Consider the following 18,383-nt stretch of genomic DNA (forward strand, 5'->3'; position numbering starts at 1 on the left):
GTGTCATTTTAATGACTAACGAACTCAAATCGTTACGGAATTTTAAAAAAAACTTCACTGGGCTTAAAGAGACAAATCTACAAAGTCTAATCACATTCTAACAAGGTAAATGAATCACGATATGGTCAAAACATCAAAAAACTAAGTACTCAAATCTCAAGATTGAGCTCATAGATGCATAGTCGCAATCCACAACAAAATTTGCAATGCTTACACTTCTTTGAAAGAGCAAAGAAAGAGGAACACAATACAAGCTTCAAAATTGAAATCGGATACCCAATCATTGGATACGTTGATTTGAGCATTCTACATTGATAGATTCAACGACATCGCCAACATTTCCCATCCTTTCACTTTCTTGCACATGCACCATGTCCATGTTTGACACAGCTCAAAAATACTATTATCAATTCCAGTGGGAAGGGATTGCTCATCTTTTGCAAAGAGCCCAAACTCCTCTTTCGCAAAGAACCTAAAAGGAGTTCAGCCTCACCTACGTTTGCCCACCAGCTAAGTAACCAGCCAATCTACGCAATGCACACACTTCTCATATCAACAAACCCTCCTCTTCATCTAAAGCAAGCCCTCTTCGCACAGCACACGTCTCATATCAACAAACCTTCCTCTTCATCTAGAGCAAGCCCTCTGCTTATAGCATGCAGAAATACAGGGAAAATATAAAGGAACCCAGCCGTTTCCTGTGTTTTCTATTAATGAGTTGTCGACAAGCAATCACCTCCACAAACACCCACAACCAGCTTAAACAGACATGTCCAGATCAGCTGGGCTAATAAATAAGAGACATTCCAGTCAAAGTTTTAGTCTTCACTGCCTGCATTACTTTAAAAACGAACCAGACAGACAAGTATTCCTCATTCACCCTTCCAACGACTTCAAGAGAATGCATATACAGTAACTTGAACTCTACCAACCATTTAGGCAAAGCGTCTCCCCAACACACTCTCTCTACTAAAATTAGAAGGAAAAGGTAAGCCAGCAACCCTGCAATTTAAGGTGGTCAATCCAACAAAATTTATCTTCATAAGGTCAAAAAGTCTGCCCTTGCAAACTAAAAGAGGTGCCATTACACTTTCACAAACATGAAATCAACACACAAAAATCCCAGATCATCAAAAATGCTTAATCATTCTGCAAGAGAAATGGCACAAGAAGTAGAGCAAGAAAAGTGGCACAAGAAACAAAGACTTACAAACAATATTAATCCACATGTACTACACAAAATGCAAATTGATGCAATACATTGTTGATAAAACCAGGCTTACCAAAACCAGCTCTTAAAGCTTGTTTCTATCCGAGGTCCTTTGCCATTAAAAATTTCCTTGTGTTACAAGATGCAAATAGTTCTGTTCTACACAAAGAAGCCGGCAATTCAGCGGCGGTAAGGTGAGTACTGTGGAGAGCGTGACCTATCTCGACCCCTCTTAGAGTATCGAGGAGAGTGATCCCGATCACGCTCCCAATCACGTTCTCGGCTGCCCCGGTACGGAGAATAGCGAGGAGACCGTCGAGAGTTGTGGTCTCTGTCACCACGATCTCGATCTCGATCTCGATCATAATCTCGACCATAACCTCGTGAGTTGCCTCGCAAAGCAGCTGCAACTACCAATACATAAGTGACAACTCGAAAACTGATCCATTAAGTTGAACAATAGGGAACAACATACCTCGCACACCAAGATAAGCACCAGGGGTTGGTGTCCTTGCTCTCTTCCTCTTCGCCTGATGCATCCATCAACAAACAAAACATTTGTAAGAAACGGAGCTAGCATAAAGCAGACCTAAAATGGAGCACTCCATCGAACTAATGCTTTACCCATTTACTGAATTCCAACAAGGCTTACACTAAATTGGCCTCTTGAACACACCCCAGGGGAACTTAAAAAACAAGACGAGGGTCACAAGTCCTGCACATAAATTCACAGCTAGCGCTAGTGGTCTGTAGCAACCTTACCACACATTCATCTTTCGAAATGTAAGACTCGAGTTCGAAACAAGCACTCCTAGAGGAAAGGGGAAAAGACTCGGCGTCAGCGGCGAAAGCTGATGCAGTCTGATGTAGCATTGCTATCGGCGACAGCTTGAAGGGAAAATCTTGAAAGCTAAAAGGTCTCAATTGTTGTAGCTGTTGCAAAGATTGTAAGCCGAAGCAGAGCCCAGCACCAACACTTCTAACATCAAATGACTTGAAAACTGTCTTTGTGAAGTGAATGCATTTGCTCGTGTGGAGTTTCTTGCTGGTGCGTTACGAGCCGAAGTAGAAATTAAAAAATTGGGAGAACTGATGTTGCAGGGGAGGGCCCTGGTGACACCTCATTTCTGAATGACCCACCGTGCAAAGCCAAAAAATTAGCACTTGCATAAAAGGGAGAACCTCCTGACCCTAACTAGGTATATAACATATGAGTCTAGCTGGGACCTGCCCTTTACCAGAAAACAATGCTCACCTTTTCCACAGTTATAATCCTGCCCTCCAATGTAGATCGATTTAAATACTTAATGCAACGTTCAGCATCTTCAAGTGAATCCATTGTCACAAAACCAAATCCTCTCGACTCACGAGTGCGTGGGTCCACAACAAGACGGCATTCAGTGACCTGCAACAAATAGTTAGTTTAGCAATGCATGTGAAACATGGAAGAATGCATAAGCTCAAATTAGCTCAAACCCACCTTTCCCTCTCGTGAGAAGTGTTCCTCAAGATCCTTCTCTGTCACACGTGTTGAGAGACCTGTGACATACAAGTTGTTTCCAGGATTAATAGCCTCCTCCATGGCTCCATTCTCCCTACGAATTGGCAGATCAAGGACAAACAACCCCGTTAGAAAAAAAACATCACTAGGCCCTAAGAATGGTAAAGCCTAAGATTATCAGTCAAAATGTTAAACCATGCCCAAAATTACCTCTATTATAGTACAACCAACTCGCAAATTCTGGGAATTTCATATACATTTCCCCTACCAGATACATGAGAGACTCACTCGACCAAAGTTTTTGGATATATGAGAGAATCGTTTGAGCTAGCTTGGGCTATAAACCCTTTGTGACCCACATTACTCCATACAAAAATATTCAGTAGTATGTCCCGTTTCAGGATAATCTCAAACCCATAAAACAAAATTTGAGACACCTCGACTTGCACGATAAACTATATTTTAACTGCTCAAGCCAAAAGCATCCGGGCCATCTTTAGAAAATAGCAGGTAAAGTATGGTATGCCATGTCACAGTCCATTTTCTTCCAGTCGTTCTGCAAGTTCAAATAAACACCATACGACTACAGAGGAACTACATATCAGAGGTCTGAGGCTCAGACGTAAGATCAAAACAGGCCTGGCTACATATCATGGAAACCTCACCTCCTTGCAGGGCTCCTTGAATAGCGCTTTGCTGGACTCCTTGATCTAGAGTACCTCCGTCTGGGCGACGGAGATTCTGAGTATCTGGATGAAGCAACAGCTGTATTAAGTACAATTGGACGAATTAAAAAAATGCTCGACAGTGGAGGGCGTATTTCTCACCTTCCTCTTCTTGGAGAATCGCCCTGAGGTCGCATTGACAGAAAAAACAACAAAATAGTCAGATCTCACTCATTTGAGACAAGAGCGCCTAGAAAACAGGTCGATCTCAAGAGCATAAGATACTACGAATACGCACACAAGGAGAAACATGAGTAACAACTCAACGAAGCAGAGGGCATGAGAATTATGAAGCAGGAACAATTCAGAAACTCCGCAGAAATTGCGAAAGGAAAGAGAGGAACATACCATGGGGGCGTGCAGAGAACGCAATTTACTTTAGCAGGCGGGGATCTGCGCAGTCGATCTCCGCGAAAAACCCTAAATCCTGAAACGCAGAATGGTCGGAGGAAGCTGAAGATCTCCTTATGGAAGTAGATGAAGTGGCAAAATCAAAAGTCTACCAGCTCTATTTCATAAATTGATAAAGTCCGGTCGGGCTTAAATTTACTTGTTACCAACTATTCTACTCTATCACAAAACGGGTATCTTCAGTGATTCGGCCTAAAAAAGCATTAGGGTAAAGGGGCAAAGTTAAGGCCACCTAAGAGAGGCGACGGATTACAACCACTCTGTTTGCAGCTTGGGAGGGCACATTCGAGACTTGAGCGCACGATCTGTTGGGGATGGAAGCTACATTGCAAATGGCAAGGCGCGCAGTATGCAGGACGTCAAAGAAAATTGTGTGTAACAAAAAAGATCGCAAAACAGGAGTCGTTGAGGGGTCAAATATGAGCCATTCGCCACATCAACTCGAGCTCGCAATATCACGGAGACGATAGCATCTGGCCCTGCGCTAACCAGCCCAGCACTGGCTCCACTATGTCCTAACATTGAAGAGAATTCTTATTATTAATAGCAGCCAACGAGTCCTAATACAGGGGGGCGGTTTTTTATTGGCCCCTTTACACTACTAAGGTTCGTGGGTAAAAATCTACCCATCTATATCTTATACTTGCAGCCACAAGATGAACTTGTTGGGGTGAAGGCGATGTGCGTCTTACCTCTATCGAAACACGTCAGAGACATTTGACCGCCCATTACTTGTACACGCCTTATTCTTTATTAGATGGAAGAATAATAGGTTCTCTCACACACATAGTGTTGAGTTGCTCCACCCACATCATGTGTTCTCTCTTTGTCCTCTTCTCGCTCTCCGCACACGCACCGCATTCGCGCACCCACAATTGGTATCAGAGCTCTGACACCAGTTGAAGTGCACGAGCGGGAGTGTGTGCGAGTGTGTGCAACAATGGAGAAGAGAGGAGAAGAGGAGACCTTGTGTTTGCAGGGGCTAAAACTCACTCTCAATATGTTAGCCCCTTTATTCTATTATGTACATAATGCATAAGTATAGTAGGCGGGCGTCTGGCCTAACCGGCCACATGGGGCTTTACCCCAACATAGAGGAGAGCTCAACCATACAGCCAAAAAGCAGCTCGTTGTTATCTAAAAAATCATACCATAAGTGAGTTTATACCCCTACGCCTATGTCGAAAGTTAGAGGAGGTAGGGCTCGAGAAAATGAATTGAGAAACCTCAAAGTTTCCCTAATGTCGGGGCTCAAATGAGCGCATCCCCCCATAGAGGAGTGCTCAGGCACGCAACCAAAAGCTCGTTGCTATCTAAAAAATCATACTGTAAGTGGGTTTATAACCCTACGCCTACGTGGAAAGTCAGAGGAGGTAGGGCCGAAGAAAATGTATTTAAGGAGCCAGCTTTGAATCCCCTTTCACCCCTTTTCAAGAAGGTAAAAACCATATTTGAGAAGAAAAGTTCTATATAAAATTGGACTTTTCAACCAAAAATCTTGAAATTTGAGGCAGCCTCAAATCCTCCTTGCAAAATTTTTGAGGTGGCCTTTGATTTAAGCATGTTTTGGATAAAGCAAATCAGGGAGGTTTTTTTGTGTGTTTGGGGGGGGGGGGGGGGGGGCCTTTATGTGTATGGGCACCTTGGTTGGTTACTGGTAGCGCCACATAAACATAGAGTTCTAGATTTATCTCAACTCCAGATTACTCTAATTATGACCAAGTGATATTGCCAAACCCCATTCAACGTCAATGTTTAGTCTCCATCGCAAAATGCCTGTATGTTTCATAAAAAAATGGATAGCAACATTACATCACAATTTAAGACCTTGGTTGAAAACTTATTACGTCAACAAAATTAAAATTTGACACACTTTTTAGGCCCGTGTCACACATGGTCGACGGCCATGTGTGAGTTGGCATTCTTTGGGCAGAGACCTTTTTGTAGCAAAAAACATTGTCCACCAGAGTTGGTCACACCACACGGACGCCAGCCAGTTTTTTTGATACGAAAAGTACACGATTACAGGCTTGCAGCCAATTAGCGTGCGAAGAACTTCCTTGGGCGGGGGTTGCCCGGCTTGGGGGGGTCGCCCACATTTTAGACGATCCTAGCCATGACTTGGTAGCTAGCTCAGACAGTGAGGCTTCGTTCGGGCGCTTCGTCTGACACTGATCGAGAGCAACGATTCCTCTTATTGGGCCACAGTAGAGCAGGTCAAAGGGGGTGTATTCTTTTTTTTTAAGGCTCAAAGGGGCTCAAGGACCAGCGTAGGCATATAGCCTAGTGGTTAAGGTTGAGTTTCATACTATATACGTGATGTGTTCAAATCTTACTCATTAAGATTGATTTTAAATGGTGACGTGCATGGACATGCTAATTAGAGATGCTAAAGTATGTAGAGCAGTAGGGAGCCAAAACGTTGTTTTCACAAACCTATTAATTAATTAGTTTTTTTTTTGGGGGGGGGGGGGGGGGGGGAGTAGGGAGCCAAAACGTTGTTTTCACAAACCTATTAATTAATTAGTTTTTTTGGTGGGGGGGAGGGGAGAGAGAGGAAAAGGGAAGGGTGGGAAAAATAAAGGTAAAGGAGAAAGGGTACAGGCCTAGGGTGGGGGGGCGGGGGGATTGTTTTTTTTTAATGCTTAAGGGGAAACCATAGGGCAACACAGGCATATAGCCTAGTGGTTAAGTTTGAGTCTTTGTTCTCCTACGTGCTGGGGTCAAATCATGTCCATTAGCAATGGTTTTAAATGGTGGGTTGATTGGAGATGCTAATTGGAGATGCTGAAGCATCTTGGGGAGATTCTGTGTAATGGAAAGAGAAAGTAGAGCCAGTAGTAGTAGTAGGCAGCCAAAACGCAAGTACACGCAAATGTATTCATAAAACTACCATAACCAGCACGCATAGGTTTTCCTAATTAAACAAGTGATGAATCACGAGGCCCGCCGGCTACCTCGATACAAAGAATCGTTTTGGCTTGAAGATAAAGATGAAAATTTGAAGATAAAGATAACTCCAACAAAATCTTTACGGTGTTCTAACCTATTTGTTTGAGAGCAAGACGAACTAACGTTTGTGGCTATTCCAAAATCTTTTTTTAATTTGTATTCATTTATCACACATGGACCAAATTTCTCTGGCTCTCTTCATTGACCAATTTCTACAACATAAGGTACGACGCGAGTATTCTACAACTTAGGCCAGCTCTACACAAGCTGTCAAGGATCCACTCCTTCAATGGGGTGACCTTCACAACTCGTTTGCCATAGACATCCCTACAATTGCAAATGTGCATGATGATGACCTCCACCCCAATCTAGCAAGCTGAAAGCCCAAATTCAAACTCAAAGTTGGGTTGATGTGGTCGAGTTGTACATATGATAGTAGCTTATATCCTTGTTATAAACCTAGTAAGACTAGAACTAAGTTCTATAATGTAGAACACATTCTTGCTTGCACTAAAGCGAACAACACTTCATCTTCTTCTTGTTTGTTGTAGGATATGCGATCGTGGGTCCACAATATGAGAGCATACGTCGTAGTAATGGAAGGCCTCAAGGTAGAGATATTGATACAGACAAAGGCAAAAGACATCCTAAATCAACAAGCTCGTGAAAATATAGTTGATGAAACCTAGCAAGCAATTGCTCAGGGTGTAGAGGATCCCACGCAGTGACATGGCGATGAAACCCAAAAGGAGACTCGGGAGAAGGTGTCAAGCACTCTCTCTCTCTCTCTCTCTCTCTCTCTCTCTCTCTCTCTCTCTCTCTCTCTCTCTCTCTCTCTCTCTCTCTCTCTCTCTCTCTCTCTGGTACTACAAAACCAATATGTGCATATTGCAGAGATGAAATATATTACACATAGTTCGTAGAAAAGACCAGAGACCAAGTCACCTTATCTCCTAACGTGCTTCAGCTTTTAAACCACTAGGCATGTGTGACAACATATAACCATTACAACAACAGGTTTCTCAAAATGCAGAGAAGATATTGGCCGTTAAATGTTGTGAAAAGGACCTTTTAATGTGGTCAAATACGTTCTCCAGAGGCCCCTTCTTTGTAACTACTGCTCACACATAGCCATGCAGACCATGGCAAGGGGTCCATTTTTTATCTCCTTCACCTTTAATTCTTCAAGGGCAAATGGATCCTTGGATAACCCCAAAGGATAAATAGGAAACTCCCCCGACACTTTATGTCACCCAGCAAGAAGATTCCTAATGGCTCTAGCGCCTCGATACCATAGTACCTTGCATACTCTGGTCCCACCATGAGAAGGAATTGGCAAACAACAATCACCAAAATGCCTTGTCCTCTGGCAAAGTGCAAGCCTAGTATGCCTAGATAATCCAAAGTATCTCCTTGGAGCTTTGAAAACCAACACACCACCAAATTGGCTCAGCAAAATCAATGTTGCAAAACTAGTCAAGAATTTCAAGAAGGACAACACCGAGTGCAGCTAGCATTGCCCATCGAGCATGCAGAATTTTGAAATTGAAATATTTGTTGAAGTTATCGGTGTTGTGTCCAAGCCCCCAAACTATCAAACCCATAATCTCATGGTGCCTTGCCGGTCAAGTGATATGGGTATTGAAAGTCCCAACCACTTTGGCTTGTCTTTACCATACCAAACACTCTCTTCTCTAGCCTTTCTTTTTGTTGATTGGCTTCCCTTGCCACTTCTTTTGACCTAGCGTTTTATTCTTGCATCCTCTCTTGAAGCTGGGTTCATAGAGGACTATTTGCAATGGTTTCCACATCTGTGAAAGGAAATGCTGAGAACATGAGCACACCAACCAACTCCTGCCAAGATACCATGCACGTCATACCGTGTCTTCTGTCAAAATATCTCCTTTGGGCATTGCTTAAATGCACTCGACCATGCATGGAGGGGGGGGGGGGGGGGGGGGGGGGGGGGGGGGGGGGGGGGGGGGTTGTGTGCACACGGGAAGGCTTGCAACAAGTGGGATGAAGCCAATCATTCTCCACTCTAGCTCGTCTGACTAGTACCAATAAGTTGCACACCACATTTGCCTCTCTCTCTCTCTCTCTCTCTCTCTCTCTCTCTCTCTCTCTCTCTCTCTCTCTCTCTCTCTCTCTCTCTCTCTCTCTCTCTCGGAATTTATACCTACGTACAATCGACTTGCAACATAACCAGTGGAAGAAGCCATCATTGCCCCTAGATCAAGCTTACAACGCATGGAATTTTAAAAGCCTACACTACCCTACCGATTTATAGCGCATGAAAATTATAGGTGCTCCTGGCCATATTAGCTTGACTACATCTCAATATCATAGTAGCAATGGAATTCTAGTTGCTCCTTTCCATTAGCTTGACTACATCTCAATACCGTAGTAGAATGGCAATTGATTCAATGGAGACACGGCACTGGCCTGCCTACACCACTTGGGAGAGAGGGAGAAAAGAAGATCAAAAGTGAGATGCCGTTAATTACGGGCAATAATTCTTCTAGTCACCTGCAACTTGAGGGTTGTTATCCTCAGTATGAGGGCGAGACTCTTCAAGCTGTGCGACAGCGCCTGTTGTTTGACGTAAGAGGTGACTCTCGAGTTGCGATAGATAGTGCTTTGACTCTTGCCTAATGTTCAAGGCATTGGATGGCATTGGTAGCCCACCATGGATGAGGTAGATGTTTGCATATGATGCTAGCAACCCAAGGTGGTAATAATCTGGCATCTGTGCATTGTTTGGAAGTCAACATGGCATAGCTTGCACAGTGTGACAAACCCTTTCTTTGAGAGAGGGAAGCCTCCTTTGAGTTGCAGCAGCATAAGGGCACTATGTTGGCGAGATAGAAAGGAAGTTAAAAAGATGAGACTTTAACCATGGATACAACCATTTGCAGCCATGTGGATCAAATTTCAGTCTTTTGCACGAGGTGGCAACTTGCTTTGTGTGAGAAAGGGAGCCCTCGTTTGAGGGGCAGTGGGCCAGTGGCATAGGGGTGTTACCTTGGCAAGGTCAAAGGAAGGAAGTTAAAACAAGTGTGATCTTGCTGCTAGACTTTGATGCGAGATTTTGAGAAAGTGGTATGAATTTACAAATGTGAAACAGTTAATAATAATATGGTTTTGTAAGTGGAGTTGCTTTTATGAAGTTAGTTGCTTCCCCATGTTTTCCACAAGTAGGGGGCGCCAGCTAGCGGAAAATCAGAAAATGGTTGTAATAGTTAAAGGAACAGCTAAGAGGGAAATGAAAAGGGAAGACCACGAGGTGTCCTTTCCTTTTTGAGCTCTCTCTTTCTCTTTGTCTCTCTGAGCCCATGATTTCACTCTCTCTTCGTCTGCACGAGGCAAGGCAAAGCGGGCTTGCCTCTCTCTCTCTCTCTCTCTCTCTCTCTCTCTCTCTCTCTCTCTCTCTCTCTCTCTCTCTCTCTCTCTCTCTCCGCGTCTTCACGAGGCACCTAAGGGGGTCGGTTTGATGCCTCTGTCCGTGCCTTGTAGGGTGCCTCTCTCTCTGGATCTGCGCAAGGCTTGTTTCTTTCAGTAGATGCGAAGGGTAGGCAGCAGTTTGTGGCTTGCTAAGAGAATCCATCAGTAGAACCAGGCGCGTGAGGGGGGAAAGGAGAGGAAGGTCGGTAAGCGGAGAGGGTGAGGGAGGAAAGGAGAGCAAGGTGATTGAGGGCCGAGGGTGAGGGAGGTGGGACGCAGGCAGGTGAGGGGGAATCTAGGCTTTTAATGAGTTATTTTATTTTGACTCCTCCTAGTATGAGCTAAACAAAATAATCACCTAAAATATTTAAGAGTTCGCCATACAAAGTTTTTAAATTTTACTTTCATGCTTTGTTTTCAAATGTTACAATTTTTACAAAATTGAAAAAGCATGAGCGAATCGATACAAATTTTAAAAATTGAAATAAAAATGAAAAGTACAATGTACCTGTAAAAGTTCAATCCGATTGCTGAGAATAAATCCTCTATACAATGTTAAATCCTCATGATATGCAAAACAAAGACCTACTATTAGTGTTTGAAAGATTCGAAGTAAAAAATGCATGTAGCACTAATGTGATGCGTTCGCACATGCAAACCGTGCACGATATCCTATGCCCATCAAGAAAAAGAAAAAACCATATTATTTATGGTGTGGAGTTGGCACAATTTACTCCACATTTAATATAATCCCATTAGAAGCGTGTCTCTCTTGCTCCACTTTATGCATTTATAGTGTTCGAGCCAGTCTTATGCTTGTCCTCTAATGTTGGAGCAACCATTTGATGCAAGTAGAAGTTCGAAAAAAGAGTGTAATTACGTGCAATCGACACTCTTAAATCAATCTTGTCAATTGACTTGGAATCCAAAGATTGAATGTGATGATGATCGATGTATGGTTTGCTTTTTACAACACAAAACAATATCGTCAATACAAAAAAGCATAATTGATTAAACATATACCATATGACGTGATACACAATGCTTGGATGTACATGCATGATCTAATGAATTAAACCAACTCCATTCCATTGAGGTCATGACATTCGAAGCATCATTTCCACTCGGTAAATTACGTGTGCACAATTCATAAAATTACCAAAGCCCTAAACGAAATTGTAAGATAAAAAGTACTTGCGAACTAAAAGTATAGATGTGCACTTTACAGACTTGTTACATCGCCACTGCCATGTCATAGAGAGGGGCCCTTTTCACTTTGCATATGGTGAAAATACTCTTAGAGCTTCTTGACAATGACCCAAGAGACAACATCCTGACACAAAGCTAATCCAAAACTTGGAATACATATGGACCAATATACTCACAAGCATGGCTTGTTTCACTAATATCCCATAAGACTTCAAATATAGTCAAATTGCCGAGCAAACGGTCGCATAGCGAGAACTAGACCAACAAACTAAATGTCAGCCAAGGACATAGCTCGACCCGTAGGCCCATGGAAGCAAATAGATGGTTGTCAATCACCTACTCAACCTTCTAAGACAATCACTACTAGAGGAAATCAAACCTGGACATCCTATGTGCTTGCGACTGCAAAACAAACTACAAGGCTCATTCTACCAAAATCAAGATCAAAAGTCCTCGAATCGCTTCATCCACCTCCTTTTTGGGGAGAAACATGCATCCTTTGACCACTCTTACACATTTCTTACACACTCACCATTCTTGCACACATGGCGTACACCTATTTGTCAAAATTATAGTCACCTCCATAAGATCATGGCAAATAAAGAGGCCCTCCTAGACCCCATCCTCTTCTTAATGCTTGGAATCATTGGCACGTCCACAATGTTGCCTTGTGGATCTCTGAATGTCCCTTGGTATAGCTTTATGCCTTCTTCTTCTAGTGTGGCTTTGTCCATCCATGCTTTAGTGGGATTCAATGTCTCATGTGAAATGGTGAAGGGCTCATCTGCTGCTATGATATCTTTCAAGGTAAGCCTCTTCTTCTTTACTGGTGACTTACCAACTTCCATTGATCTTGCGTACACTCCAAGTTCAAAAGTTAGCGTCTTTTACTAAATTTGGCAATTGATAAGCTTGTAGCTATCCAAATGATTTCAAAATTGAATCACAAGCTAATTAGGGCCTAAGGATACTATGCAAGTTGACAAAAGGGCATTTGGGTGCTTATTTTATGATGTCAGACATCATATATGTATGATGTCTATGTGCTATGAAATGACGTGAGATTTCACATATGCATACTCTATAGCATGTACATTACACATATATGCCTGGAATGTAGTTTGAACAAGTAATGAGCAAGATTTTGGCTTATAAGCTTCTTTCCTTCCCTGAAATGGTAGATTGGTTGTAATTGGCGTAGATGAGGTTCAAATGGCTTGAAACTTGGTGTGGGGACTCATGGGCATAAGATGAGAACATTGGGTAGGCCAAAACCTCTCCTGGTTGACAATTTGACACTTTGGGACATCATATGCATATGATGTCTTTTGTTTGTAAACTAGAAACTCATAGGGTAGGTGCCTATAGCATCAGATTTGAAATTGTGCCTGTATTTGGATGTCAGAAGCCATGAATGAGGTTGTGAGTCTAGATTTCCACCATGTGGATAAAAATGGGTCACATGATGTCCAATTATGATGAGAATTGGTTGGGAAGCTAATAAAGATGTGATATATGTACTAGAGATCTCAAAAACATTGCACCATGTCAAATTAAAGGGTCTATCATACTCGTATGATGTCTAGCTTGGCTTTTTTGACTCAAACCCGGTGTACAACTTGCTCATGATGTGTGCATTAGACTGATGTGTTTAGAAACGAATTTGGATAAGTATTCGAGCGCCCATGACCATAGAAGGTGTTTTCGACTCTTTGATTTGTAAAATGAAGTGGATAAGACCAAAACATGCCCAATTATGCCCAAACTTGGTGTAGAGGCTATATATGCCATTATATTGAATTCTAGATACTCAAAATGCTGACAACACCTCTTTATGAGCAGGTCTAGACATCATACGCCTATGATGTCTTCTCTTGGAAAATTGATATATGAGCATTGGGGTATGCCGTATATGCTAGTTTCATGCCTTGTGTTATGTTTCTATGATTTTAGAGTACTCTTTCTATGGATAAGACCATATTTTTCCCGAGGACTCTAACTCAGTGGTATTTGGCTAAATGTTGGCTTCATGTGGTCTAATTTGCATTAAACTTGGTATGTGAGCTTTAATGAACATAATGGAGAGATTGGTGTGGAAAAATTACCATTTGCATGTGTAAAATTGGTAGCCAGACATCATACGGGTATAATGTCTTGGATGCAATTCTTGTTTTGAAGCATTTGAGGAGATTAGTGCTAGTGCCCTAAGCCCTTTTAGCTCTGGTTTAACTTTAAAATTCACTAGTTTAGCTTAGAAATTCCCTGTTTGGTACTTCGGACTTTGAAATGGATTTTTGCATTTGGAGACGAGTTCTGATGATGATTTCTCTTGAGCTTGATCACCCAAGGTTGTAGATGTTGTGGGGAATCTTTCCATGGCTTTGGTGTAGCCTTTGGCCTTACGGATACCGTTTTTGGCAATTTGTCACTCAGAATGCGTCTTCTAGTTAGCTGATGGTCAACGGTGACTTGCCTTGATGTTTGACCATATGTTTTGGTTGTTGATGGTATGTTGATGATGCTCGTGAAGCTTGGTGGCAAACGGACGCACCGTTTGGCTGTGAGAGCCAAATGACGCTTTGCGTGTCACCTAGATCGATGTTTTGACCCACTTTCTGATGATTGATCCTGGAGCAAGTTACATAAGCTTGTAGACAATCTTGAGAAGCAACTATCTCTGAAGTTTTGTGTGATTTTGCCGACTTATCCTTGACTGGCTCCTGTGGAGCATGAGAAGTTAGGGTTTTTCTTGCTGATCTAAACCGGCATTGGAGGGCATATACATACTCATATAGCCTAGGGTTGACCCCCTATAAGATCTTGTAGCTATCGGGTTAGTGGTTGTTGAGTTACGGTTCCGTTTCGGTCTCTACCCGTCAATGCCACATTGCCGCTTTCATGAGTTTTTCGTGTTGAAGTTAGCGTTAAACAAGGAGAGCACAAGGTAATGAGCCTACCTCTCATGTCTAGCGATGACCAGTGTCTCGTGTGCATTGTACAAAGCCATAGAAGATCCGCGTGCTCTAGGTCTCTCAAGCTCTTCTCTAATTGTGAATAGTGGAAATAAGGTAGTAAGTGGGCCCAAAATATCTTATATCGGGGTCTCGGGACCACTTTGTTGGAATTAGGGTTGCAGAGAAACACACACAGCTTGGAGAAGACGAAGGAATCTCAAGGCACACAATAGAGAGTGTGTTACTTAGTGTGTAATGGAAAGATACATAGCCCTAGACTGATGGGCGTATATACAATGCTTGGGGAAAAAAACCTCCTAAAGAGGGAAAAAATGCCCCGGCGGTCCTAGTGTGTTCACACACATCACTACCACATGTATATGGTAACAAACCCCCTGGAGTGATGCGGTGAACGGGAGCTGGCACATGAGTAAAGGGAAGTGCCATGCCCTGAGGACATGATCAGTCCACAAAGGGGAGTAAGCCCAAAGCTTTGCGAAAAGCTTCAAGATTCTCACGAGACAATGCCTTTGTGAAAATATCTGCAAGGTTGTCCTGTGTTGGCACATAAGCCAAGCTGATCTCTCCTGCTGAGAGCCTCTCCTTGACATAGTGATAATGCACCTCAATGTGCTTTGTGCGAGCATGACAAACTGGGTTTCTCACAACTACCAATGCGCTCTGACTGTCAGTGTAGATAGTGTTGGCAGTGTCCTGTCCAACACCCAAATCAGCCATAAGGCGTCTGAGTCATACACACTCAAACGTAGCTGTGAAGACTGCCTTGTACTCAACCTCACAACTCGAAGTGGCCACAATAGGTTGCTTCTTGCTCAACTATGATATGCATGAACTGCAAAGCATGAAACAAAAACCACTTGTGGACACTCGTGTGTCAAAACAACCAGCCCAATCTGAGTCCGAAAAAGCATGTAAGTCTGGCGGCAATGATCCCCCCTTGGGATAAAACAAGCCAAGATGTAAAGTGCCACTAAGGTAGCAGAAAATCCTCTTGACAGCCTGCCAATGCTTAGACCGTGGGCTATGCATAAATCTGCTGACCTGTGAGGCTGCAAACTGAATATCTGGCCTTGTGTTGCATACATAAATGAGGCAGCCAACAACAGTTTGGTAAAGAGTGACATCAGCAGGATCGTCAGCATCATGTAGACTCAACTTCAAACCTGTTTCCATGGGAGTGGCAATAGGTTTGCAATCCTCAAGTCCAAACTTACATAGCAATGTCTCTATGTAACTTTTCTGACACAAGGCAATACCACCATCACATTGCTTAAATTGTATACCCAAGTAATGATGCAACAGCCCCAAATCTTTCATCTTGAAAGTAGCATTCAAATCAGCCTTAAATTCAGCAATATGTCTCTCATTTGGTCCAGTGATCAGCAAATCATCGACATAAAGAACCACAATGAGAAGTACATCACCCTCACGCTTTACATACAATGTGCTTTCTGTTGGATTCTTACAAAAGCCTCGTTTAACCAAATGAGTGTCAGCTTTCTCATACCAAGCACGAGGAGATTGCTTCAACCCATACAAAGCCTTCTTACATTTGCACACTTTGTTCTCTTGTCCTTTTATGACAAAACCGCAAGGCTACGTTACATAAACTTCCTCAAATATGTCACCATTCAAGAAGGTAGTAACAATGTCTGATTGATGTACATCCCAACCAAAATGAGCTGCCAATGCACATAGAAAATGCACAGCAGTCATACGACAAGTGGGAGCAAAAGTCTCTTCATAATCTATGCCTTTTTGCTGTGCATAACCCTTTGCAACAAGTCAAGCCTTATCGCGATCAATCTCACCATCCGGCTTGCGTTTCAACTTGTAAACCCACTTCGTACCAATGGCCTTTTTGCCAGGAGGCAAATCACATAAAGTCCATGTGTCATTTTCTATGAGTGCATCATATTCTGATTGCATGGCAACCATTCAATTTTCTGAATTTTGTGCTTCATCAAAAGACAGAGGCTCCTCAACATTATGTAAGCTAGACACAGCCAAAGCATAACAATCTGATGCATAAGATGCATGGCAAGAGCCTGAACGAGTACGACTAGACAAAGGTGCATCCAATTTACTGTCACGCAAAGTGTGCACCAGCCATTTTGGCATACCTCTAGCCTGCTCATTTTCAGCCCTTTCCTCATCAAGTACATCATGTACATATGCATCAGTAATAGGCTGATCTAGAACATTTTCAGAAACCCCCATAGGCTGTACATTTGCCTCATTGGAACTTACATTCGTATTTCCACCACCGAAAAGAGGCAACAAAGTGTCATAAATGTCCTGTGAGCTTACATTACTGTCTCTAGTACATGACAGCAAGGGCTGAACAGAATCTTCCACAAACACTACATCCCGAGAAACCAGAATACGTTTTGTTTGCGGATGATACAACCTGTAACCTTTGCTTTCAGCACTATAACCAACAAAAATACATTTGACAGCCTTATCATCCAATTTTCTGCGCTGCACTCGTGGCACCAAAGCATATGCCAAATAGCCAAGAACACGCATGTGCTCAATAGAAGGCTTTCTATCATGCCATGCTTCATATGGAGTAATAGACTGCAAAGCTTTCATAGGACACTTGTTAAGTACATAAGTGGCACACATGATGGCCTCAAGCCAAAAAGAATGCTGCAAAGCTTGACTTTTGACCATACATCGTGCCATTTCCGTCAGTAACCTATTTTTCCTCTCAGCAACACCATTTTGCTGAGGTGTATAAGGCACTGTACATTGGTGTTTTATCCCACGACTAGCCAAAAATGCATTAAATTCATGAGACATATACTCCCCCCCTCGATCGGAACGGAGGGTGCCCATAGTACATTTCAAGACATTTTCAGCCATAGCCAGAAATTGTTTGAAGCACATAAAAACTTTGAACTTCGCTTTAAGCGGAAATACCAATGCATGCCTGGAGTAATCATCAATGAAAGTCACGAAGTACAGGTAATTGCCCAAGGACGGAGTTTGCATGGGCCCACAAACATCACTATGCACAAGTTGCAACCTGCATGTGGCCCGAACTGAACCATCCTTCGGAAACTTAGAACGCTGCATCTTACCCAAAATACAGCCTTCACAAACATGTTTGACAGGTGCTTCAAGAGGCAGCAAAGAAGCAACCATATCAGATTTCTGCAGACGCAACAAACTGGCAAAATTCAGATGACCAAAACGTGCATGCCAAAGTTTTGCATCTGAAATAGCCCTTGAATCTGCAACAACATTTGCAAAATTTTGTCCACACTTGTCATACAAAGTGAGCTTATATAGCCCACGGCACAAAAGGTCAGATGCAACAATTTCATCACCAAAACTGAGATCATGAACTGTACATCTGTCATCCACAAATTTGACTACAAGTCCAAGTCTAGCAAGTTCGGATACAGACAAGAGATTCTTCTTTATCCCAGGTACATAAAGTGCATCAACAAGTGTGAAGGAACTGCCATTTGCAGTAGTGAGCACAATCTTTCCAATGCCTTGAACCGGATAAGAGGCATTGTTGGCACAAGTGACTGAATTCCCTTGAGGGACAGACTCGAGAGAGGTAAACAATTCACGATGTGAGGTAATGTGCTTTGTAGCACCACTGTCAAAATACCACACATAAGAATCTGAAGCAACTGACAAGCATGCATCATGGACAACAGGATTGTAAGTGCACTCTGCACTAAAAGCCCATTCTACATCAACATCAGCATTATAGTCTCCTTTCACAGAAGACTCAACAATGGCTGCATTTGTAGTGGAACCAGCATTTGCAGTGGAACCACCCTCTTTCTTCTTAGCCTCTTTGGCCTTCAACTTAGGACACGACTTGATCAAGTGATCATTGGCTTTACAATAATGGCAACGCATCTTCTTTTTGCCCTTATCACCAGAATTTCCAGATGAATTGCTGCCAGCAGAAGCGTTAGGAACATAATTTT

The 18,383-nt window shown here is 42.7% G+C and overlaps 1 protein-coding gene and 1 pseudogene across 1 annotated transcript; both read right to left on the bottom strand.

The window, feature by feature from the left end:
- Positions 1 to 1,187: 1,187 nt before the first annotated feature.
- Positions 1,188 to 3,920, bottom strand: LOC147463600 (putative RNA-binding protein C25G10.01). Its single transcript, XM_086489748.1, has 7 exons — positions 3,785 to 3,920; positions 3,539 to 3,561; positions 3,377 to 3,460; positions 2,691 to 2,805; positions 2,466 to 2,615; positions 1,686 to 1,740; positions 1,188 to 1,614 (listed from the first exon to the last, which is right to left on the bottom strand). Exons 1-7 carry the CDS (start codon positions 3,785 to 3,787, stop codon positions 1,391 to 1,393), a joined length of 654 nt encoding a protein of 217 aa, XP_086345874.1. The 5' UTR covers positions 3,788 to 3,920; the 3' UTR covers positions 1,188 to 1,390.
- A 3,901-nt stretch (positions 3,921 to 7,821) lies between these two features.
- On the bottom strand, positions 7,822 to 8,316 carry LOC147463601 (chlorophyll a-b binding protein 7, chloroplastic pseudogene; annotated as a pseudogene).
- Positions 8,317 to 18,383: the final 10,067 nt, after the last annotated feature.

This window comes from Adiantum capillus-veneris, chromosome 2 (assembly GCF_014529385.1).
Source record: "Adiantum capillus-veneris isolate H3 chromosome 2, ASM1452938v2, whole genome shotgun sequence".
Classification (NCBI taxonomy): Eukaryota; Viridiplantae; Streptophyta; class Polypodiopsida; order Polypodiales; family Pteridaceae; genus Adiantum; species Adiantum capillus-veneris.